The sequence below is a fragment of the Triplophysa rosa genome, linkage group LG1 (assembly GCF_024868665.1).
Source record: "Triplophysa rosa linkage group LG1, Trosa_1v2, whole genome shotgun sequence".
In the NCBI taxonomy this organism is placed as follows: domain Eukaryota; kingdom Metazoa; phylum Chordata; class Actinopteri; order Cypriniformes; family Nemacheilidae; genus Triplophysa; species Triplophysa rosa.
The window spans coordinates 12,536,880-12,560,978 of NC_079890.1; the positions used below are offsets into that span (position 1 = coordinate 12,536,880).

General features: G+C 40.6%; 1 protein-coding gene across 4 annotated transcripts in view; it reads left to right on the forward strand.

Annotated features, from left to right (window-relative positions):
* The window catches only part of svep1 (sushi, von Willebrand factor type A, EGF and pentraxin domain containing 1), an 88,255-nt gene that overhangs the window by 38,401 nt on the left and 25,755 nt on the right, over positions 1-24,099 (forward strand). For 3 of the 4 annotated variants that reach the window (XM_057347831.1, XM_057347597.1, XM_057347666.1), the window contains exons 4-25: positions 6,202-6,360; positions 6,487-6,666; positions 8,913-9,092; positions 9,710-9,904; positions 11,419-11,537; positions 11,615-11,744; positions 12,260-12,367; positions 15,027-15,158; positions 15,318-15,509; positions 16,643-16,764; positions 16,859-16,964; positions 17,159-17,356; positions 17,477-17,710; positions 17,836-17,997; positions 19,399-19,560; positions 19,655-19,816; positions 20,605-20,693; positions 21,306-21,402; positions 21,639-21,752; positions 22,092-22,205; positions 22,582-22,783; positions 22,872-23,029. In XM_057347831.1, coding sequence (XP_057203814.1) covers positions 6,202-6,360; positions 6,487-6,666; positions 8,913-9,092; positions 9,710-9,904; positions 11,419-11,537; positions 11,615-11,744; positions 12,260-12,367; positions 15,027-15,158; positions 15,318-15,509; positions 16,643-16,764; positions 16,859-16,964; positions 17,159-17,356; positions 17,477-17,710; positions 17,836-17,997; positions 19,399-19,560; positions 19,655-19,816; positions 20,605-20,693; positions 21,306-21,402; positions 21,639-21,752; positions 22,092-22,205; positions 22,582-22,783; positions 22,872-23,029 — 3,315 coding nt within the window. Of the gene's footprint in view, positions 1-583; positions 866-2,747; positions 2,953-6,201; positions 6,361-6,486; positions 6,667-8,912; positions 9,093-9,709; positions 9,905-11,418; positions 11,538-11,614; positions 11,745-12,259; positions 12,368-15,026; positions 15,159-15,317; positions 15,510-16,642; positions 16,765-16,858; positions 16,965-17,158; positions 17,357-17,476; positions 17,711-17,835; positions 17,998-19,398; positions 19,561-19,654; positions 19,817-20,604; positions 20,694-21,305; positions 21,403-21,638; positions 21,753-22,091; positions 22,206-22,581; positions 22,784-22,871; positions 23,030-24,099 lie in introns of those variants that run through there. The other variant, XM_057347749.1, reaches the window with a different exon arrangement.

The following is a 24,099-nucleotide window of genomic DNA, read 5'->3' on the forward strand; positions in this document are numbered from 1 at the left end:
CAGCCAACGTCGGACCCAGCAGACAGAGGGATCTCAGCGGGAGGGGACATGCCACCGGACTCCCTTCCAGGGTTGAATCCGCCGGACTCCCTTGGAGGGTAGAGGCCGCCGGGCTCCAGTTCCAGAGTCGGGACCGCCGGACTCCCTTCCGGGGTCGAGACTGCCGGAACCCCGTCCAGGATCGAGACCTCCGGGCTCCCTTCCAGGGTTGAGGTCGTCGGATTCCCCTCCAGGGTTGAGGCCGCCGGTGTCCTGTTCCCGCTGAGATCCCTGCCGGCCTCCCAGCTGGTGCCCAGGCCTGTCGAGTTGACTGTTTGTGTGTGTTTGTTCTTGTTTGCTGCCCAGCTGCCAGAGAGCGCTGCCCAGCCGTCGGAGATGCTGCCCAGCTGCCAGAGAGCGCTGCAGCCGTCGATTGCCAGACCGACATCCTGTCCTGTCTGTCGACATCCAGGCCTGCCCAGCCGGTGATAGCTCGGTCTCCCAGCCGGCCATCCAGCCGGCGCCGTGTCCTGTCAGCCGGCCATCCAGCCGGCGCCATGTCCTGTCCAGCCGGCCTTCCAGCCGGCGCCACTGTTGTCCAGCCGGCCATCCAGCCGGCGCCCTGTCCAGTCGAGCCGGCCGTCGAGCCGGCGCCATGTCCTGTCCAGCCGGCCATCCAGCCGGCGCCATGTACAGTCGAGCCGGCCGTCGAGCCGGTGCCATGTCCTGTCCAGCCGGCCTTCCAGCCGGCACCATGTTGTCCAGCCGGCCATCCAGCCAGCGCCATGTACTGTCTAGCCGGCCATCCAGCCGGCACCATGTACTGTCCAGCCTGCCATCCAGCCGGCGCTATGTACTGTCCAGCCGGCATTCCAGCCGGCACCATGTCAGTGTTTGGTTTTTTATGTATCATGTTTTTGTCATGTCTTGTATTATGGTTTTTGTCATTGTCTTGTCTTGTTTGTGCCTTTTGGAGCGTCAGGATATCGCTCCTTAAGGCGGGGGTTCTGTCGTGATTCTGGCTCATCGTGTCATGTCTTTCTTGATCTTGTGGTAGAATCACGGCAGGATCCCTTGTTATGTGTGGAGAGAGTCATTTTGACCCTGTCGGCCTTCGATACTCTCTCCGGTCCTTGTCTGTGTTCCCGCCCTTTTGTATCTCTCGTTATTGGTTGTTTATTAGTTCATGCCCCACACCTGTTCCCCTTTGATTTGTCCCTCTATTTAATGCCCCTGTGTTCTCTGTCTGGTGTCGGATCATTGTTCTGTTATGTTGTACTGTGTCGTGTGGGTGAGGTCTTGTCTGTTTAGTTAGTCAGTCTAGTTTGTAGTGTTCCTATTCGTTGTGTTATTAGTTTTGTCTTGTCAGTTTAGTTAATCTTGTTCTTGTTTTGTTATGTTTACCCCCACGTGGGTCTTTGTTTTGAGTTTTGTTAATTATTTATTAAAAGTCTTGTTAACCCCTTACGTCCCTGTCTGCACTTGGGTCCTTTGTCTCTCACCTCACCCGAGTTCATGACATCCAATAAAGTCTCGTTTTGTTAACCCCTTAATCCCCGCTGCCTGCACTTGGGTTCTTCCCTTACCTGTCGTGACATAAAGGGACAGGTCAATTGAAAAGAAAATTCTGTCAAAACCATCCAACACAGTCTCAAGGCAGTGCGTTGCGATAGGCACGAAATATGGAATCTATTAATCAGTGTTCATGGAAACTAATTTCCCCATTTTTTTGTGTGTCACTCAGCACGACTTTCAAAATAGGAAATAGGAATTCACACGAATGAGCCACCTTTTAAAATAGGTATGAATTCCCATCAGATTGGATTGATATACTGTATATTTATACGTGTGAAAGATATTGCGTATTAAAATACTTTAGATTAAAAGACATGCTGGGCGACACAGAAAAGATTTGTACTGACTGACACGGAAAAAAAGGGGAAATTCGTGTCCATGAATACAAATGAATAGATTACATTTTGTGACAATGTCACGAATTCCCTTGAGACTGTGTTGAACCATCATATCTGTGAACATTTGTGATGCTGCCTGGGAAAACCAATCTAAGGGTTTCTTTTGTAATTTATTTCTACATACTGTATACAGTAATCATCCTATATAAAGAACATTCTGTGAAAATATAGCCTTGATGTATCTTGTTTAATATTGAGTGAGTAAGGTAATGTTAAAGATGGAAATCGTAGTGAAATTAATCACTTAAAATAAACGTTGATGCTTTGAGACTGGATTTCACAGACAGGGTCACATTTTCATTTAACAAGTTCATATAACATCTAGTAGAATTTATATGCAAGCAATTCGACTTTCCAGTGAAGATTTTTCACCAACCATCTCAATGACTTCATCAGCTGTTGGATGCTGGGGAATTCCAGCCATCAGACAATTTGGAAGAGTGGCAAAACGTTTTCACTATACACATAAAAACATCAATGCATTTGTGTAAAGGTACAGAAATTTAATAACCAGTTGCCTGACATTTTTCCCAGCATTTTTTCTTTCATATTGAGAAATGAAACCAATCATCTCTACTGCTTTCCAAATTCCTCCCTCTTACTAACTTATTCCATCCCTCCATCTGTATGTCTGTTTCTCTCACTTGAGAGAAATTGGTTGTCTTCCTGTCTTGCATTCTTTTCTTCCATCTGTCTGTTTACGTCGCTCTTCCTGCCTCAGTTTTGCTGCGAATCTGTCTTTGTTTACTTCTGCTTTTCTTACATAAATTGCATGTTTGTTCATTTCTCTTTCAGCCTGTCTTTTGCCCATCTTTCCCTCTCTTTGGGCCCAGAGTTTCAAAGCCAGTGGCCACCCATCGGCAGCAGCTTTTGAAACCTTCAGAACTCAGAACAGTGCTGTCACTGTTTCAGAAGCAGCTGGATGTTATTTGCATAAAGACTGGCCTTCCTGTTGACAACCAAAATGAAATATTAGAAATGATGCCAGAGAGTCTGCATGGTAGGCTACAATAAAACATAATTTACAGTGCTCTCGCATATAATATGTTATGTAAGCTGGGGTACAAAGCTGTGGTTGACTGACTTGAACTCATCAGCCTAATGATGGACAGAAGCCAATCCTGTAGCGACAACACCTGTAAAGAGCTGTTACATGTGGGTTTTGTGGTCAAGCTGCTTCTAAATGTGTTTAATAGAGGAAAGATCTACCAGAGAGGAACCACTGAGTGAGTGTGAAGAAGAGAAAGAGAGGATAGAGGGAGTGTAGAGGGTAGCCACTGAAATGATGGAAGTAACAGTATTGACTACCAAGATCAGACTGCAGGACTCAAGGGAATTATGTTATCTTAATTCAATCTCAAACTGTTCTTGTGTTCTTAGACATCAGGTCCAAACAAAGTTTTCCTGCACTTTGAGTAAGTCGAGATGTCTGGCTGGCTGTACAGAGAACCTGTTAATAAAGACTGTCTGGATTGGTTCTCCCTCCAAAAATGAATGTCTTGGATATTTTACATGAGCTTATGTAGGGAGGCTCTCTGTGTTTTAGCCAGAATTGTTCTAGCGAAAAACACATCAGTCAGGTCTTCCAAATAACCTGAAAAATACTTCTGGAATGTAATGAATCCCGGGTTAACCTCCAAAATGTACCTTGTGCATCATTTAGTACGCGATGGAGAGTTAGCAGTGTTATCTGACACAGGATCTTATCACAAGTGTTTCTGTGTTTTTCTGTTTTTTGGGCCAATTCAATTTACTTAAAGATACATTTTGTAACTTTTTTGCAGTAAAATATCCAAAAACCACCAGGCCAGTGTTACATATTTTGTTCATTTGAGTACTTACAATATCTCAAATGTTTCCAACTATTTGTAAATTGTGAGAAAATTGTCATATTAACCAGTGACACGGGGCTGTGCCTGGCATTCGCCTGACAATGGCATCATATCCGCGTTACCAAAGACACTAAAGCATGTGCACACCCATTGCCAACAAAACACAGACATATGACTCGGTTTCACTTACCGCATGCGGTTCATGTCCGGCATCATTTAGCACTGGGACCGCTCCATCTATCAGTTTCAAACGATCTCCAAATCCAGCATTATATCCACAATTTATATAACATTCCTCACCGAAATGCAGTGAACAAACAAACACAGCTGGACTTTGCGAATGCAGTGCTCTCGCTCTCATGCTCCCACTCTCCCTGGTTGACATGTGGGCATGCTCTTTCTTCTCGCTCTGGCGGGTTGACGCGTGGGCGTGCTTTTCCGGGAGAGTTGACCAATATGGGACTACGAAAAGTTGTTACGAAATGGATTTTCATGTTCGATAAAAACTTTCCGAAACCTATACGAACGCTGGGAGAGTGTATCGAGCACAGAAATACTACGTCATACAGCCAACTCGTTTTTTGACAAGTTGACCATGTCAAGCATGAGAAGACAGCATGTTTAACATTGTAAAGAAGTCAGAATGCATGAAACACTGTGGCACCCCACCTTTAATATAACTGTCATGTCACAAGCTTGAAAGCAATTTTTGAGAAACTGTTGCAAGGTTCTCTGGAACTTTCACATTTTTCCTGAAGCCAGCCTATTTTTTTCAATTATTTGCAATAAAGGGCTATAGAGCTCCAGAGGTTGATGTCACGCAATCTGAACACCGCCATTTTGCCATTTTGTCAGGCTATCAGGAGAGCGCTAGAGCGGCTGTAGCATTGGTATTGACAGTGGTCAAACTATAATTTAAAACCAGGCTGTTTAGACTTTGCAAATCATACTATTTTAACATGGTGCATGGACAGCTCCTGTGCTCCAGGATGCCTGAACAGGCGGGGGAAAGCAGAAGGCAAATCATTTGATCATATTCCTAAGGATCCCGAATCCCTGATAGACGATTAAATGGTTAACTGCAATAAAACGTGCTAACCAACACATGTCACCGCTATCTCTTCCTCTCTGTCGTTATGCTGACAAATCCTAAACAAGACACATGAGAGCAGCACTCGCCTAGTCCAGCCGTGCAATCGCGGTGGGCTCCTAATACAACCCCATCGTGACTAACCACCACTCATGGCTTCAATAGAGGTTCGTTTAGTTTTTTGGGAATGTTTACCTGCAAGATCAGTGATATAGCTATGCTGGCAACCTACAAACAAGTACAGCTAGGGTCGATTACGTTAGCTAACAACACAGTTGACTTACCCTTCCAATGAGGACAAAGCAGGTTAATGCTGGCAGACTCCAAAATATCCATTACAAAATTCATGTCAATTTTTACCACTCCAGGAGTCTCCAGAGTAGGACGATGAAAAGTTGATGAGGTAGGCTGGTTGTAGATATTAGGATCCTAAGCTATCCGTTTCTTAATTGATACGCGTTATAAGCACCCCGGGAGCATTATAGGGATCTGTTATGTTTAATATATTAAGTTTTGCTATGCACAAGTCTATGTCTTTTGAATTAAACTATGCAGTGAACTCTGTTGCCTTGAAACTCATGCTGGCGCCATTCATTTCATATTCGCTCCCTGCTGTCACTGCCTGCCAGTATGGCGGTGTAAACAGAATAGGTCTCCAAACCACACCAAATCAACATCCTACATGTAATACCGCCTTTGTACAATCACTGAAAAACTATGCAAAATAGTATTCTGTTAATATTTCAGTCCTCGAGTACCATTTGATATTATAACTACAATGTTAACAATGTAAAAAAAATATATTGATTAAAGTGATGAAAATTCTGTCATCATTTACTCGTTTCAAACCTGTATTACTTTCTTTACTCTGCAAAACACAAAAGAAGATATTCTGAATAATCTTGGTAACCAAAAACCATTGGTCCCCATTGACTTCTATTGTATGGACACAAAACTTGTGCAAGTTAATGGGTACCAACTTTACCAACATTTAAAAAAATAATATCTTCTTTTGTGTTCCGCAGAACCAAGAAAGTCATGCAGGTCTGAAATGTCAAGAGGAAGAGTAAATGATGACATAACTTTCATATTGGGGTGAACTATCCCTTTAACAAACTATCTGCAAATTTAGATACTAGCACCACATTACTTCGGGAGATATTTTGTATCATAGTAACCAAAGCATCTGAAAACACGTTCAGGCACCCATAGCCACCATTGTCAAATGCTTAAAAATACTTTTGGTGGACACACATTAAGTAGACAGTGTAAAGACAAGTATAGTATAGTTTATTAATGTATATTTCCACCCTTCCTCTCTTTTTAGCATGTCCATCTGGCACATATAAACCTGAAGCAGTTTCTGGAGGTGTGGGTACCTGCTTACCCTGCCCAGACCTTCATCACACATCCAGACCTGGAAGTACAGACATATCAGACTGTGTGTGTACAGAGGGCTACAGACCACACAAGAACACATGCCAAGGTATTAAGCTATCTGTTTGAAATCTGTAAACATGTCCACTAATGTTTATGAGTGTATGTGCATTTTCTAAATACAGAATATGATAAATGAACTCTCATACTCTGGTGTTTTTCTCTCTCTCTGTAGTGGTGGTTTGTCCTGTTCTCACTCCCCCAGAGAAGGGTTTCTTTATCCAGAATGTGTGTAATAATCTGTTTAATTCTGCTTGCGGGGTTCACTGTCTGCCAGGCTTTGACCTGCACGGAGACAAAATCAGACTTTGTCAGCCAGATGGGACTTGGTCAGGAGTTCAGTCAAGCTGTAGAGGTAAGAGAGAGAGAGAGCGAGATGCAGAGATTGGGTATCGGGTCAAAGGGTGAGGTGGGGCTTGCCTGAAGTGAAGTATTTTGCCATAATGACTGTCTGACTGATAGTTTTTGTTCTTTTTTACCTGGTAACTCTGAACAAAAGTTTTTAAGCTCACCATAAACATAATAGTTAGGACACTCATGTTTACTACAGTTGATTAACAAAAATGCTAAATGTAAAAGGACAGCAACGTTTGACAACATTTTGGGGATTACTGTACAATTTGTTTTTACCACTCTATTGCCCCGTTGACACGTTTATGCCAGAAAGCTGTGCAATAATGTTTTCAGAAATTTTACAATATTTTTTTCTAATCTAGGAGGAAAACACATTGGTTTTATTGACTGTTTGTGTTACAAAACTGGAAGCTCAAAGGGCCTTTAGTTATCCCATATGTTCATCACCCTCAGAAACACTAATATACTGCAGCCTGTCAGTGCGTACAGTATGTGTTTTGGGTTTCCTCAAGTCATTTCTTGTCTGTCGCTTGGCATCCCTGCTAAGGCATGTGAGTTCATGTGTGTTTAGATAGCTGGAAACTGCAGTAAACAGTTGGGTTAAAAGCTGTAATGCTTTCACAGCCTTCTAGGTGCTTACTCATTGTAACGAGGAACACAATGTCCAGGCCTGGTCCTCTCTCGTCCTTCACTCCTGTTGCTCGTCCTTTTATGCTTCCGCTCCTCCATGAGAGATGCGAGACCGGTGCAACGCGCAGCTGACACTCATTATCACTCGTGTCACCGGCCTCGCACCGTTCCCTCACGGCTCTCTTCCCGCCTTCCTCGTTACACTCACACACAAACATTTACGTACAGTAGAGTCAAAAGTGATGTCTGAAGGGCATGTTTGTACAATATTTGCCTTTAACACCCCCTTAGATTAAACCATTCGAATATGATGTATGCAATGGAAAATGCACTAAACTTTTGAGGTATTTATTGAACAAAATGATTTGGCAAAAAGGCAAACTATCATATGAGGAAAACTTTGATTTATTGTAATATACGAACAATATGCATAGAAAAAGACAACTAACACTGACAACTATTTTATTAATGATTAAAGTTATTAATATATTTTTTGATCCGCTATTGTGGTAATATTCTATAAACTTTGCGCATATGTTTTTTTTTTTTGCCAAAGCTGACATATTTTATAAAATATTTGAATAAAGCGCAATGTCAGTTGTCCAAAGTTTGACATTACTTTGAGCACTACTGTAAATTCATGCATTTGGCAGAAGCTTTAATTAAGGGAATTAGAGTACATTCAAGTTATACATATGTGACCCTGGACCACAAAAGCCAGTCTTAAGTAGCACTGGAACATTTTTAGTAACAGCCAAAAATGCATTGTATGGGTCAAAATTATCGATTTTTCTTTTATGCCAAAAATCATTAATGTGCATGTTCCATGAAGATACAGTATTTTGTAAATTTCCAACTCTAAATATATAAAGGCTTTATTTTTGTGGGTGGATGCAGCAAAATCGCTAACATAAATGGCCGGAAAAACACCTACAAACATCGCTTGCTGATGCCCGCTCTTTAAGAATTACCGACTCAAATTTGGTATCTATGTAAAGCTTAGAATTTCTGCTTTCGGGTTGATCTACTCTACTCATCTACTGACAATCACGTTATTTCTAATGCAAGACATTTGTGCATTTTTATACAACTTTCCACCATCCCATACCCTCTGCAGTCCCCCCGGGCAGAAAAATCTAAACTGAACTCAAAAGTTGGCAGCCCTGCAAATGCGTGCCCAGACACACACCAATCACACGCACTCGCGTGTACAATGTATGCGTGAAAGCCGACCAGTTAAGGGTTCCCTCTCTTGTGACCTCAGCCCTGAAATAACTTTTTTTTCTTTGTTTGGAAATAAATTACAGATCTTAAAGTCTTAACCACAGACCTAGCTACCAGCATCCCTTTTCTCTCTTATACTTCTTTTTTCTTCTCTCTCTCTCTCTCTCTCTCTCTCTCTCTTTTCCTTACATGTGCTCTTAAAATCTCTCGTCTCTTCTAGTCCATCTTTTCCATTTTTGTTTCGCCCCGTCTGTTCGTTTTAGCATGGTGTCGTTCCATGGAATCATCTTTTTTCAAGTTTGTCCAATACAACAAAGTTTTAATAACATAGCACCAAATGTTTGTGAGATGTCCTAACCTCTGTCTGGTGTGTGTGGTACTATTTTACCATAGCTCGCTCCTGCCCAGCTCTCACTCCTCCACATCACGGGCAGCTGAACTGCAGTGAACGGGATACCCCCTACAGGCTGGAGTGTTCGGTGCGATGTGAGCCGGGTTACAGACTGCAGGGAAAATCCAAACTCACCTGCCTGGCAAACTCCCAGTGGAGTGGACCACAGCCCCGTTGTGTTGGTAAGATAACTGCTGTTTGTATGTGTATTATTCTCTGTCTTTGTGGAGACTTCTGCTGTAATAAACTTACATTGTGTCAATGTTATGTCCCCACTATGATGAAAGAAACTAATGTGTGTGAGAGAATGGGAAAAAGAAGCATTTATTTTTTATTGAGTTTATTTTTCGGTGTGTCTCTCCGTTCCTATATTGACTATCAGGCAGCATTGTGTTGCTTTATCTCTTGTGTGTTCATCCTTTATACTGTTTTTTTCAGTGATGGTTTGGGCCGTGTGAGTTCTATGACTTGTGTTTGTGTTTTAACTATAATTCTTTTACTTTATTTCTCCCTGTGTTCATTTTGCTCTCTTCACAAGAGCTTTGGCTGTACAGGGAGATTCCGATATTTAAATCAAAATCATTTATTTGTGTGCGTACGTGTGTGTTACATGACTGTTTCCAAGAATTTAGAGCTGTGTGGTCAACAACTGCTCTTATATTTCCCTTTCCCATCTCTCTCTCTCTCTCTCTCTCTCTCTCTCTCTCTCTCTCTCTCGTTCTTATGATTTATATATGTTCATGGAAAATTTGTTATGTGCTTCCTTCCCTCTCTTTTCTCAACTCTTTCTCTGTTTAAGAGGTACACTGTCCTCCACTTGTTACCCTGAAGCACATCCACGTGTCGCCCCCTGACTGCGGGGAGGATGAGGTCAGATCCAGTGCATCATGTCAGTTAACCTGTCCCCGTGGTTACCGCCTCCTTGGTGACCCTGTAGTCACATGCCTGTCCTCTGGAAGCTGGAGTGATAATGCACATAAGGCAACTTGCGCAGGTAATTTTGCATGTCTATACTGTATATGTGCGTGTGTGCTGAAAAGTCCCTCTTCGACCCTGACTTGGTGCTTTAACATGGTGTGTTGCAGTGGGACAGATGTGCTGCCAGTATGACAGGTGCTTTAGATTTATTGCCGTGAGATGTTTAAGATGTAATGAGGAACAGAATGAGTGGAAGATCATCAAACCATGTGTAACAGTGTGTAGAACCAAAAGATTCCAAGCTCATAAAACTTAAAGCTGCCCCTCTAGGCTGGAACTGAACCAATATGAGAAACAATGAGTTTTTGCCCATGCACCTCTATTATTTACTTTAAAGGCAGGAGATTGTGGGTTTTTTTTTCTTTGTGAGTGTGTGGCTCATCAATAATAATGAAAATTCTGTCAATTTACTCACCTTAATGTCATTTCAAATCTGTTTGACTGACTTACATGAAAGATGAGAAGTGTTTCAGAATGTAGGTGTTGCTCTTTTTTCCGAGAATGTTGACAGGAGTGTCAATGGCTGATATGTTGACATTTCCCTTTTTGTTTCATGCAAGAAAGTCAGTGGCACAGGTTTGGAACAACATGAGAGTGAGTAAATGATGACAGGATTTAAATTTTTGGGTGAACTATTAGTTTAAACCAAAGCAAAAACAGACAGAGTAATTGCGTCTGATCCAGGTTCTTTCTTGGGACTGTTACTCTAGCTATAAAGTATTTGTTTGGCTTGGAGAGACAGAGCCCAGGCAATGTGATTAATAAGTTCTGGATGTGATTATGATAGACAGCTCGGTAAATAGGTTGTAACGATGTAACATCAACATCACCTCAACAGGAATCTAGAGTAGCGTCATTACAGGATTAGTTCGCCCCCCAAAAAATTAACATGAAGTCATTATTTAGTCATCCATATGTTATTTTAAATCCATATGGCTTTCTTCCAAAGACGAAAAATATGATTACTGTGCTGTTCTTTTCCATACAGGATTAAAACTGCATTATTTACAATCTGCTGTCAAATTCTAAAAAGGACAAAATACACCATAAAAACACTACTATATAGGGAAGATTATCAATGGATAACAATTTACATTTGGCTATATTTTCTTACAGTATGCAATAGGGCAACTTAATGGTGCTTTTGGATCTTTCTAGGAGCTTGACATTCCTGCATCAGTATGTGCATGAAAAAAGCAGACTGAACTTAATTTTTTCTATTGTTCAATGGAAGAAAAGATCATATGGGTTTGGAACAACAAAATGAAGAATAAATGATGACAGATTTGTTTTTACATTTTTGTGGATTGCTCCTTTAAGTATTTTCCACAGCCTGGGTTATTTCAAGAGCTCAGTGGACTTGGTGGATGTTACCATGTGAACTAATCTTGAGCTCTTTTAATGCACTTTTACTGTAATATTATGCAATTAGACATCCTAATTTCATGGTTTTTTTTAGTAATTGGCAACAGGGCACAACTGTCATACTGTTTATTTGTTCTAAAGATTTGATCATTTCAATCTTTGTAGATGTAGAGCCTCCATGGATTCAGTGCCCTGGTGATGTCATCACAGAGACAGATGAACATCAGAGGTCAGCCAACATCAGTTTGAGTGCACCTGTACTGGGGGACAATTCTGGAGATGAGGTAGTTCCCTTCTTTCTTTTTCTTTTATACATTTTATTGATATCTTACTAACATGTAACATGTTCTATGTTTCTTAGGTTGTGGTGCAGGTGACCCCTGTTCTAAACCCTATGCAGCCTTTCCCGATAGGGACTGAGTTGATCACATACACAGCGACTGACCGCACAAGGAACAAGGCAAACTGCTCCTTCACTGTTACTGTAGTTGGTGAGGTTGGATTACTTGTAAATGTTCAACAAATGTTCAATGATATGTTCATGTAGGGTTATGCACAATATTTGGCAGTTGGATCTTTACTCTATGCAACTTTTTGCAATGTAATGCTTAAAGCTTATATTTACATTATTTTTAAAATGTAAAATATTTTGACAGCATGTTATTGGTATGGTCCACTCTAAACTAAGAGAAAAAAATGATGTCTTTGAATCTTACCGTGCTTTTATTTGTCAAGATAGCAGTTATGGTAAAAGTCTTCATTTGAGTCTTCAATTAAAAATATTTTAAATTGAACTGAACTCTTTTTGAACAATTCTTATCAAATATAATAATTAAAAAATTTTACCGTACTCATTTATGCCTGCTTGTCTTTCTTCTAATGAGGAATTATCTGAGACGTAGCTGATACTTAAATTAAACATACGTTTAATTTAACTGTATAAAATACATATTTTACCAATTTTTTTGTTTACATTTTGAATAGCCTCATCCATTTGTTTCCCTAGATACGGAACCTCCTTTGATTGATAGGTGTCGGTCTCCGCCCACTGTTAAGGCCTCAGGGACAAAAACTGCAGTGTACTGGGAGGAGCCTCAGTTTTCTGACAACTCGGGTAAATACACATTTAGATTATTAAACAGTAGTAAAAAATGATTATAAATGCAAAATAAAGTGGGGAGAATTATTTTCAATAAACAGACATACTCTATAGACATATAGACATGTTTATACTTTCCTTTTGTGTTCAGAGGAAACTTTAAACAGCTCCATGACAAAAATGTAGCCCTTTATGGAAAGACCTAGTATCTGAGTGTGAGTGCATGACAAAATGATTTTGCAGAGATTGACATTTGGTAGAATCATCACAGAGAATTTGACCCACAACAACAATAGGGGTGGACTCTGTTTAACTTCTACAGTAGCTGCATAGACTGGAATTTTTTTGATCTATAGACATTATAGGAACTTGAGAATGGAAATGTTTTCCAACAGAGAATGGTTTTTAAACGGTCTTCTTAAGTTACGATACGGGTTGAAATAGCGTGGTTATGGTCAACAGAACTCACCATGGTTTTATTATTAGCATAAATTGAGCATTGAGATACATGGAAACACAAGAAAAGTGATCATTGTGATGGAAGAAAGACACGCACACACACACACACAAAGTTAACAAAGTTTCTGCAAATGATGCGCTGCAAATTCTGCAAGATAATTCATTTAGTTCTTAACCAGTTCAAACCACAGACGTGCACACTTACACAAAACAATTTTCCAGAGAGAGGTTCCAGGGCTATTCCAAACTGTCTGACAAATGTCTGAGTCTGCCGGGGTTTGGAGGGAGTTTTGTCTGTACTAAATTTAACTCGGCGTCAGGGTGTGGGCATGGAAAAACAAAACATGCTGACGTTAAGGCGACGTGCTGTGACGTCGACAAACAGCCTTAGTGTGGTGGCAAAATGTTATTTTGGGGCTATATGTATACGGGTTTTATAACCGTGGTGGCTTCTGAATGTTTGTGCAAGAGTGTGCATGCAAGCAAACTTGTGTATGCGTGAGTGGGTGTTTGGATAGATCTTTGGTGTGTAAAGTGTGTATGATGCTTGAAAGACTTCTGCTGTCTGACCGCAGTGTAGCACCCTTAGTTCTGTGTCATTAAACAATCTACCAATTACTCTCCCCTGGCACCAAGACCTATTATTCGCAGGCTTTATGAAGAGCGCTAGTAGTGTATCAGCCTTTCAAAGGACTTTGTGGTTGACCAGAGTGAGTCCTTGTGGAGCTCCACATCGCTCCCTGTGGTAATGTCTGTGAAAGTACCTGTTATATTATTGGCTAATGCCAGATTGCACAACAGCAATCTGTCGGCAATATTGCAAACAGATGCAGGCATATGTACTGTACAGTACACTACATGACCAGAATTATGTGGATGCCCCCTTCTAAACGGATTTAGCTGTTCCAGCAATTCCACTGAAGACAAAGTAACACTGTGATATTTTAGATTTTAATTTTATTATAATTCAAATTTATTTGAATTCATTAATTTGTTTAAAGCGCTGTTTTATTTTGCAATTTTTCATTGTCTTGTACCACAGTGTGCAAATTCTGTGTTTAAGTACCCATGTTCATATGTTGTTAAGGCCTATATTGTATTACAGTATATGCAATAAATGTAAATTCATATTAGTGTATATTTTGTACACTGTGTATATTGCACCCCTATCGAACTCACCCGCCTGGCCTGAACTTCCGATCTGTGTTTGTTGATCGGTCTGACTAGTAATATAACAATGTATTTTATTTTATTTATATATATAATATATATTGTATTGTTGGGTGGCCCGCCAATGTACCGGAACGCTGCCCATAAAAGAAGCAGGACCAATTGCTTCTGGGGAAAAGGTTTACAAGATGGTAGTGTAGCATGGTTCTTCTAGAACGACATTGATGTGCCAACCTTCTTAACCCAAGGTACTGTCTGTGTGGTCAGGCCTTTGAGCATATGGCCTTCAGACTACTTACATTTAAATATTTTCATTTAGCAGAGGCTTTTGCGACTTACAGTTGATGAATAAAACAAGCGATTCATCTTAAGAAGGCAATAATCACGAGAAGTGCCAGTAATACAAAGTTTCAGTCAAAACGTTCAGATAGTATAAGCCAGCAGAGATATAGAATAGTAAATTGCTTTCAGTTTTTTTAATAGTGTGATAGATCCGGATGTTCGGATGGAATTGGGAAGATCATTCCACCAGCAAGGAACGGTGAACCAACATGTCCTCGAGAGTGATTTGTGACCACGAGGCGCCGTTCGTTTGCTGACCTCAGACTTCTGAGGGGATGTAGACTTGTAAGTGAGTTGAGGTAGGGGTGTGCCATGTCTATAGCTGTTTTATATGCATCAGTGCCTTGAACTTGATGTGAGCCGCAACCGGAGCCAGTGTAGAGATGTGGAAAATAAATGCCTAATCAGAATTGTGTGCTTACAAATTGGCAAAGTTTGAGTCTGATATGGAAGATCTTAACTGTCCACAAAACCCTGAATCCAGATGAACACTTTTGAGACTAATCAAAACGCTGCCTGCACCCAAAATCAGTGCCTGATCTCACTGATGCTCTTGTGTCTGCATGTGAGTGAATCACTGCAACGTCTTTGATAGTCTTCCCAGAAAAATTGAAGCCAGGGGAAAAATGTAAAACTGTTGGATTTGTAGTGCGTATATTGTATTGTGCTAGTTCTTTGTCTTACCTTCATTTTGTCTTCACAGGAGCCCATCTGAATATCTCCAGCACTCACTCTTCTGGTTTTGCTTTTCCTGTTGGAGAAACGTCAGTGTACTACACAGCCACAGACCCTTCCGGCAACAATCGCACATGTGAGCTCATCATTACTGTACACGGTATGTTAGCGGTCTCGTTGTTAAGCCTAAGAAGTGATTTTCCCACTAAACACACACAAGTTGTTTCATGTGACAGCACAGAAAGAAGACACAGTCTATTCCAGATTACTCTACTGATGCTTACAAGAGTCTGACACTGAAGAACGTTTATTATTTCAGGTTCAACTTGTGAGAAGCCTTTCGTGCCAGTGAATGCAGATTTCTCTTGTGCCAAGACGAAGGAGGGTGTGAACTGTACTCTGATCTGCAGACAAGGTTACAGTCTTGCCCAGGATGCTGTGCACAGCTACTTCTGTGCCAATAATGGAATTTGGGAGCCGCCCCGTTCTCCAGACAGACCGGATTGCTCCTGTGAGTATTGCTTTACTGTTACTTAACATTTGTCTTTCGTTTTTGGTCTCTCACAGTATCCACTGTTACTCACATATGAGCAAATCCATGCAAATGTCAACCTTACCATAAAAATAGTTAGAATTAGGAAAAAAATAAGATGTCAGTATTTGATGATTTGTGTAAAGTCTCTGATAAAGTTTTTTAAAGCAAATGTTTACAATTTTGCATAGTCAGGTACATTACCAGTCAAAAGTTTGGAAACACTTACTCACTGTTTATTTAGACTTTTTCACATTTTAGAATAGTAGTAAACTCATCAAAACCGTGAACTACTGTAACATAATTTTAATGGCTGAAAGCATCTAAAATAATTAAACACTATGTAATATTTTAGCATCTTCAAAGTTGTCACCCTTTGCCTAGAATCATACTCTTGGCTTTTCATCATCCAGCTTCTTGAGGTCTTCACCTGGTATATTTAATACAATTTGTTTTCTAATGAAAGAAATTAACACGTTAGCAAAATTATATTTTTAAGATCATGAGGAACATTTTTGTCAGGTTTGTCTAAACGTTTGACTAGTACTTTCAGAACTGTCTTGTCCATAACGGAAATATGTCAAATTCATAATATTGTTTCTTTCTAATAAATGCCCTCCCCACACACACACACAAAATTATATTATATTATGTTATTTGTTATATAAAACATTATATTATGATCTACAGTATAAAGAGCCATTCTTTCTCCATTTGTTGGGTGTTTTTGCTTCTGGTTTGTGCATTTTAATTCACAGTATTCCTACAAAGATTGTTGTCTCCCAAAAACCTGCATCTTTTTTGTCACGTCTGTAAGACATGTTTATTTCCATCTTCCGAAATACAAAACATGTGAATAAACTGATATTTTCTGATGTCTGGACTCTGGACGCAATCATCAAGGGTTTAGGAAAATATGTTGATTCAGTATATTGGCTGGAGAATCAATCTCTGCGAATTTATAAGATGTAAACACTTCAAGTTTTGAATGTCACATCCATAATACTGGAATTACACATCCGTTCACATACTCACTAACACAGCTACAAGCAAACACATACACTCTATCAATGTATGGTTTAACATTTTCTTTATGTGTCTCTTGTGTTTAGTGAACAGGGTTGCAAACAATGGCTTTAAGCCTTTTGAGATGTTGTTTAAAGCATCACGCTGTGATGATCTCAACCTGCTGAAGTCCTTCACAGGGGAGTTCTCCACTGTTCTCAAAGATACGGTAAGATATGACATGCTTAAATACGTAGGTCTACACATGAATATTTTTTCTTTATCCCTCCTTGTTTGTTTTAAAAACACTCTCAATCTCACAGGTCCCTAACATCTGCGGTGGAGATGATGTCACCTGTAAATTGGAAATGATGTCACCTGGACAGTGTCTGGAGTACAACTATGACTATCCAAATGGATTTGCAATTGGTAAACAATAGAATGCTTATACAGTATAGTGACTGACTTTCGCATTTTTTAATCTAAATTGAAATTTTCAACACAGGTCCATAATCAAACAGCAGATTTATTTTTTCTTAAAAGTCGTCAGATTCCACTTTTAGTCTTGATGTTGGTGAATACAAAATTATATAAATTATAATGAGCAGATTTTTTCTTCTCAGGTGTTGGGGGATGGGGAGGTAACTGGGGCTCTCAAAACGGTCAAGACTATGCTTATTTTGACACTGGCTTTGCTCCAGAGCACCCCTTGCAGCAAGATGGTTCATCACAGCGTAACTACCACATGAGGACCAAGCGGCATCGCAAAAACGCAGGACCCACAAGAGATCAAAAGATACAAATCCATTTCAACATCACAGGTAGAAACATTACTAATAAATATGCCTGCTTTTATTATTGCAACAGTTTAGGGGTAACCCACTAACACTGGTTTTAAAAAGCTAGTTGCAACTTCTCCCAACACCATTCCTTTTTCCCAGCAAGCATCCCACTGCCCCCGTCGAGGAACGATTCGGCTGAGATAGTCAGTCAGAAGCGTTTGCTGAGGGCCCTCGAGCAACTGACCAATCGGCTTAAGCGGACGCTGACCAAGCAACCGTTCACCAGCTTCCACGTGTCGTCAGAGATGATTGTAGCCGACCCCAAGTCTCTGGAAAGTAAAAGGGCTACGCTGTACTGCCGGCCAGGGTCTGTTCTGAAAGGCAGGGTGTGTGGTGAGTTTGACTTTGTATATACATTCTACAGGGCAAATCTGATGTCTATTCAGAAGACGATAGCGCCAGCCGACTGGTAGATGAATTGGCTGCACTTTTTGACGTTATTGCTGTTTCTCCCATAGTTCAATGCCCAGTAGGGACTTATTTCTCCCTGGAGTATGCAGAGTGTGAGAGCTGCTGGAGGGGGTCATATCAGGATGAGGAGGGCCAGATGGAATGTAAATTATGCCCGGATGGCTTCTCCACTCCATATCTCCATTCACGCAGCCTGGACGAGTGTAAAGGTAAGCAGTTGGATTCAGATGCTAACCTGTCTGTGTGTACTACATTTACATTTATGCATTTGGCAGACGCTTTTATCCAGAATGACTTACATTGCATTGTACTATACATTTGTTCTAAGTATATGCAATCCCCTGGGATCGAACCCATGACCTTGACATTGTTAGTGCCATGCTCTAACCACTGAGCAGGGGTGGACTTACCCATTAGGCAAAGGTAGGCAATCGCCTGGGGCCCCGAGCTACCAGGGGCCTCCAAAAGGAAGGGGCGGACTTAACCAATAAGCCATGTCAGCAGCCACGTAGAGCCCCAAGTAATCATCAAAATAGTCGGGATATCCCTGATAACGTTTTACGTTATTACATCTGTACGAAGAAACCCCATTATAGATTAGAGTGGACCATTCCATTAGCACCGTATATGCGCGAGACGAGTTCGACACCAGCTAGAGAAAGTTAACGCAGCAGCGGAATTAGTAGAACTGCCCACAGCGAGAGTGTCACTGTGTGGTATATTAGCTGCAAAATGAAGTAAAAGTCGCAGGGAAATAAAACAACAAAGAAATGCAGCTACACCAGCGGAGAGGAAATAAGATGATTTGGAAAAGATTGTTGCCAAAGTCTCTGCTTTTTCCCCACACAAACTCCACCGCTGCTGCCTCTCTCTCCCGCCAGACACAGCACTGAGCCACGAGCAATGATAATGTGCCGGTGAGTATCTCTCCATGAACACCGACAACACAGTTATGATGATTGCCGACCAAAACATCTGTCAAACAAAGAGCGCTGTGCGCTTGGTAGGAGAGGGCCAGTTCAAGGGTAGAAAGGTTGTTTGACTCCGCTGCGCAGACCGATGGGCACATAAAGACATAATATAATAACGTCAGTACAGTGCTAACGATTCATACTGTATGCACTAGTACAGAAATTTGGTCACATTTAAATGCATGAATGGTCGGAGAGATGGCACACTTTGTATATAGTAATCCCAGATGTATTTTTTTCCATGTTTTTCATTTTGGGAATTCATTATTATTATTTTTTTAATTAGTGAGTATCTGTGTTTATTAAGCTTAGTTTTCCCCTGTCACTTTGACTGGGGGTGAAAAGTTGTGTGCTTTGAGGAGGAAGAAAAATAAGGGTTGTAGTAAAGTAAAATGGCGCATAGTTGGGACCCCCATACATGCATTCGCCTAGGGCCCCCAAATCACAAAATCCACCCCTGCCACTGAGCAACAGAAAAGCACATTAAAGAAAAAAAAATCTAATAAAGAAAAAAAAAATATTTCCATCACTCCATTCATGCAGTCTTTACATCTATGTAGTCAATAGCCGGGTAGTTTTAAAAGCAAAGTTATGGAACCAGAAATAAGGGCCGTCCCTTCTGTGTGTGCATGTTTCCAGCGCAGTGCCAGCCCGGCAGCTCATCACGGAGCGGGCTGGAGACCTGTGAATCCTGTCCGTTAGGAGAGTACCAGCCGGGTTTTGGCTCTCAGGCCTGTCTGTCGTGCCCACCTACCACCACTACTGTCAACAGGGGGGCTTTGGACACCAACGAGTGCGGTGGTGAGATAATTAATAAATAAACAGAAATACTTCAAGGAATGGGAATCCTCTGTTGGTCTTCAACCTCATTCCTCATTTCTCTGCATCTTCCTAGTACCATGTTCTGCGGGTCACTTCTCTCGTACGGGTTTGGTTCCGTGTTACCCATGTCCCAGGGATTACTACCAGCCTGATGAGGGCCGGTCCTACTGCCTCTCCTGCCCATTTTACGGCACCACCACCGTAACCGGAGCCAGGGCTATTCAACAGTGCTCTAGTAGGGTTCTTGCTTTCTATTGAAGTTATTTTATTTCTCTTAGTTTTTCCCTATTTTCTTTATTATTTCCATATGTTAGGAGTTTGGAAAACTCATCTGCACCCCCAACCTACATATACATTTAGGCATTTGGCAGACGCTTTTATCCAAAGCGACTTACATTGCATTATCCTATACATTTTTACATAGGTATGTGCAATCCCCTGGGATCGAACCCACAACCTTGCGTTGTTAACGCAATGCTTTTACCACTGAGCTACAAGAAACCTTACAACCTGCTTATTACAGCCTCAGACACAAACCATTGGCTTCTCCAGAAGTTGATGTGTTGACATTTGAAAGCGCCATAAACCACAGGATTTAAAATTTTAAAGCCTATGAATGGCTTATTAATTGTATTTGCATATTAAACTGTGATAAATAAATATTTTAACAATGATAAAATGACAAGAACTTTATGGGTCATTTGCAGGTTTGTGCCTCAGGGTTACAGTAGGTGCGTGAACGTTTTTCAGTGCAGTGAGAATGCGAGCACATAATGGAATCTGATTCTCCCTACACACAGGGAAAAAGTGTCTCAGTCTGGAAAAGATGAGGATGATAAATGCTTTCGGATAATGTTTTCCAGTTTTGACAGCAGAAATTCTCCTCTTTCACATCTTTTTTTCATCTGTGTGTGTTTTATGTGCTGTGCTTATTCTGTCTGTGTCATTTTTTTAATTTCTGCCTCCTTATTGCACTTTTTATTTCTTGCCTGCTCTCTCACTCTCTCTCTTGGTCTGACTCAGCCTTTGGCTCCAGTTTCTTGCCCAAAGAAGAAAGTGCAACTACGGCGCCAGAAGTGGTTGTGAGAAATGATTTTCAAGCTAGTAGCCAGGTGAGTCTTTTTCTTATTAGCTGGAATCTTTGAACTGTGCTCATCCAGTGACTGCAGAGTCTATAAACACGTATAAATGTAGAAATGTCATTACAGTAGACAACAAAATATCAATATCAAAACGTATACTTAAAAAGTGTAATTTGTTTTAAATAAATTTTGCCCAAACGCATTTCGAGCAAAGGGGTTTCATCTTAAGAAACGTTATATACCTTTCATACAAACAAAAACAATTTTGCCACTTTCTGGTTGTCAAACATTGTCCAGGATTAATGTGATTATACTCCCGTGTCTACTGTTTGTGCCTATATTTGTTCTGACTTGTTGATGTTACATTCCATTTTCTATGTCAGCACACAAGTAAAACCGGGTGGTATTAAAACTGTCAGGTTTTTCCTATTTCCAAACCTCAAGTCATTAAAAGAACGTGGTCAAAAAGGATGGAAGTCTCATCAGCAAGTCCCCAATTAAATAGACTTACAAGAATCCGATATATGAAGGGATGCTGTTTAAGAAAAATAGCTACGAACTTCTGGCATCACAGCACCCTCTAGGGGTTGGAGTAAATGGTCATACAAGTTTTGGTTTAACAAGTTTTGCTCTCTATCGCAGATGTTCCACGAATGCCTTCTGACTCCTTGTCAAAATCAAGGCACTTGTGAAGAAGTCGGGGTCGGATATGTATGCACCTGTCATCCTGGATTCACAGGTTCAGCTTTTTCTTCTTTGAAAGTTCAAAGCCATAACTCACAGTCACAAGCAATATTGCAAAACCAGCTGTTGAGTTCAGTCAACTCTGTTGTGCTTTCAAACTGTATTTACTGTATGAAGATAATTATCCCAGCTAAGAATTTTTTTTTTATCAATAATTTAGGTTGTCTGGTACTGTATAAACCCTATAAAATGCCTATTCATTCCCAATTTTCTTTATTTGTTGCCTCATAGGAGCCAAGTGTGAGAGTGACATTGATGAATGTGATTCAACTCCCTGTCAGAATGGGGGCTTGTGCAGAGATGGCATGGGAGATTTCCAGTGTCAGTGTCAGCCTGGGTTTGTAGGTATGGGAAATCACAGGGAAAATCCGAAACCCAAATTCAACTATTATAATGTTTAAAGCTGTTAAAGGCCAAACCCCAAAAGTAAAAGGATTTCTTTCATCCAACCTATGCTACTGATTTAAGATTTATTCTTTAAATGTCTGGAGTTTGACAGTGGATCTAAAGTAAGCCCTTTTAAAACCTTACAATACTTTTCCAATCCTCTTTGAGATGTGAACATGATGATGTATGTGGCTGCCCTAGATCACTAGATATAGGGAATTTGAATTAGAATGTTTTTGCATTTTTGACTCTGCATGTGTGCATGTGTTCATGTGTTTATGTGTGTGTCTCTAAAAGGTTTGCTGTGTGAGGCCGAGGTGAACGAGTGCAGCTCATCTCCGTGTTTGAATGAAGGCCTCTGTGTGGATGAGGTCAATCACTTTACATGTAGCTGTCCGGATGGTTTCACAGGTCAGCATCCCACCTCTGCTACAACTTATCATTCTCATATAATGCCATTTACAAAGGTTGTTTTGGTACTCGGCCCGACTCAGTTGTCTAAAGCGTAATTCGGAAATCGGTTACCCCGCCTTTAAACACTGAACAGAATTATGTTAAATTCAAGAAATTCAGATTTGTTTAGTTTACAAATATTTCAAAGTAGTATCCATATTATTTACGCTCTGCATGTCTCGCCCTCATTTGAATAACGCAATGCTCATTCTTTTCCATGCAATTACAATGAATAGGGATTGGAGTAGGATGCATAGCTTTGATTTGTGACTTCTGATATTGTATTACTACTACACATCTCACAGCCAATATCATTTCTGTATTTTATCTCTAGGTCCACATTGTGAGTTGGAAATAAATGAGTGTGCTTCCAACCCATGTCAGAACGAAGGACTATGTAAAGATCTGGAGGGTGGGTTCGTCTGCTCCTGCCCTCACGGCTTTTCTGGTGACAGCTGTGAGGTTGATGTTGATGATTGCTACAGCGCCCCCTGTCTGAATGGAGGAACATGTGTGGATGCTGTCAATGATTTCAGGTCAGTGAAGGGGAATTAACTGTAAATGTATACATTTGGACAATGTTTTAATACATTGGATTTTAATAGTTATATGGTGTTATATCAGGTGTGAGTGTGTCAGCGGATACAGTGGCAGGCTTTGCCAGGTGGATTTAGATGACTGCGAACCAAATTTGTGTCTGAATGGTGCAACCTGTGTGGATGGGATGGCAACTTTTACCTGCAGATGCCCTCCTGGGTTCAACGGAACCAGGTGTGAGACAGGTATAGATGGCATAGCAGCAGAGTCAGAGAGAAAGGTTTTAATTATAAATCTTTAGCAGCAGAAAAGACATATTAGAGATTGTCTGTGTTTCTTTTCTGGAAATATTGTAAATTCTCAGCATGCACTTAAAGGAGTCATATTGCACTGCTAAAACGAATATTATTGTTTGTTTTAGATGTAACGCAATGTGTATACACCATTTAAAGTTTAAAAAACGTTGTATTTTCCACATACCGTGCATGTGGTTGTATCTCTTCTTTGCCCCGCCTCTCAGAAACGCACTGATTTTTTACGAAGCCCATGGCTCTGAAAAGCGAGATGTGCTATGATTGGCCAGTTCACCAGTGCGTAGTGATTGGTCAAATACTTACTAAATAAGCATTTCACGGAAATGTAATGCCTCTTACCATATTCGGAACATCAGGTTCCAAAGCAATTGTACTGACAGGTGATACAATGAGATTTACAATTACACCCACCTTAACTATGTGTAGATTTGGGCGGTCTTAGTCAAATCATGTTCCGAAGTTACGTATTTTCGCCGGGGTGTGGTTACACGAGGCATTTCAGGCAAGTCTGGTTGAGCGTTCGCTTTTAGATAGAATACATCTTTTGTTCCCACACTTTCATTTGTGCAATTTTACATGTCTAATACATGCACGGTCAACTTATAACACAACAAAAACACAGAAAAACACGTACTTCCGCCATATGACCCCTTTAAAAAACGGTCGTCTTTATACTTGCCTTGCAAGCTTGGTTTGACAAGTTACTTGAATAAAATTTTTATTAATCTGACTTTAAAAGTCTATTTACATTTAACATGTAACAAAATCTTCAAGTTGGTAAATTTTTTAGATGAGTTATGGCTGAGGTTATGGTATGATAATAAGACAAACAATTCAGTATGAACCATGTCCTGTTTGAAAATACAACTTTCGGAAATGAGAAATAAGTCAACATAACTATGTATTCGGTGTAAAGAAGGTTAACACTTGTCCCATCTGCGCATTTTAGCGTAGTTTTTTCTAAGAGTTGTTGTACGTTGGGGCAGTTCAGACTAATTGGA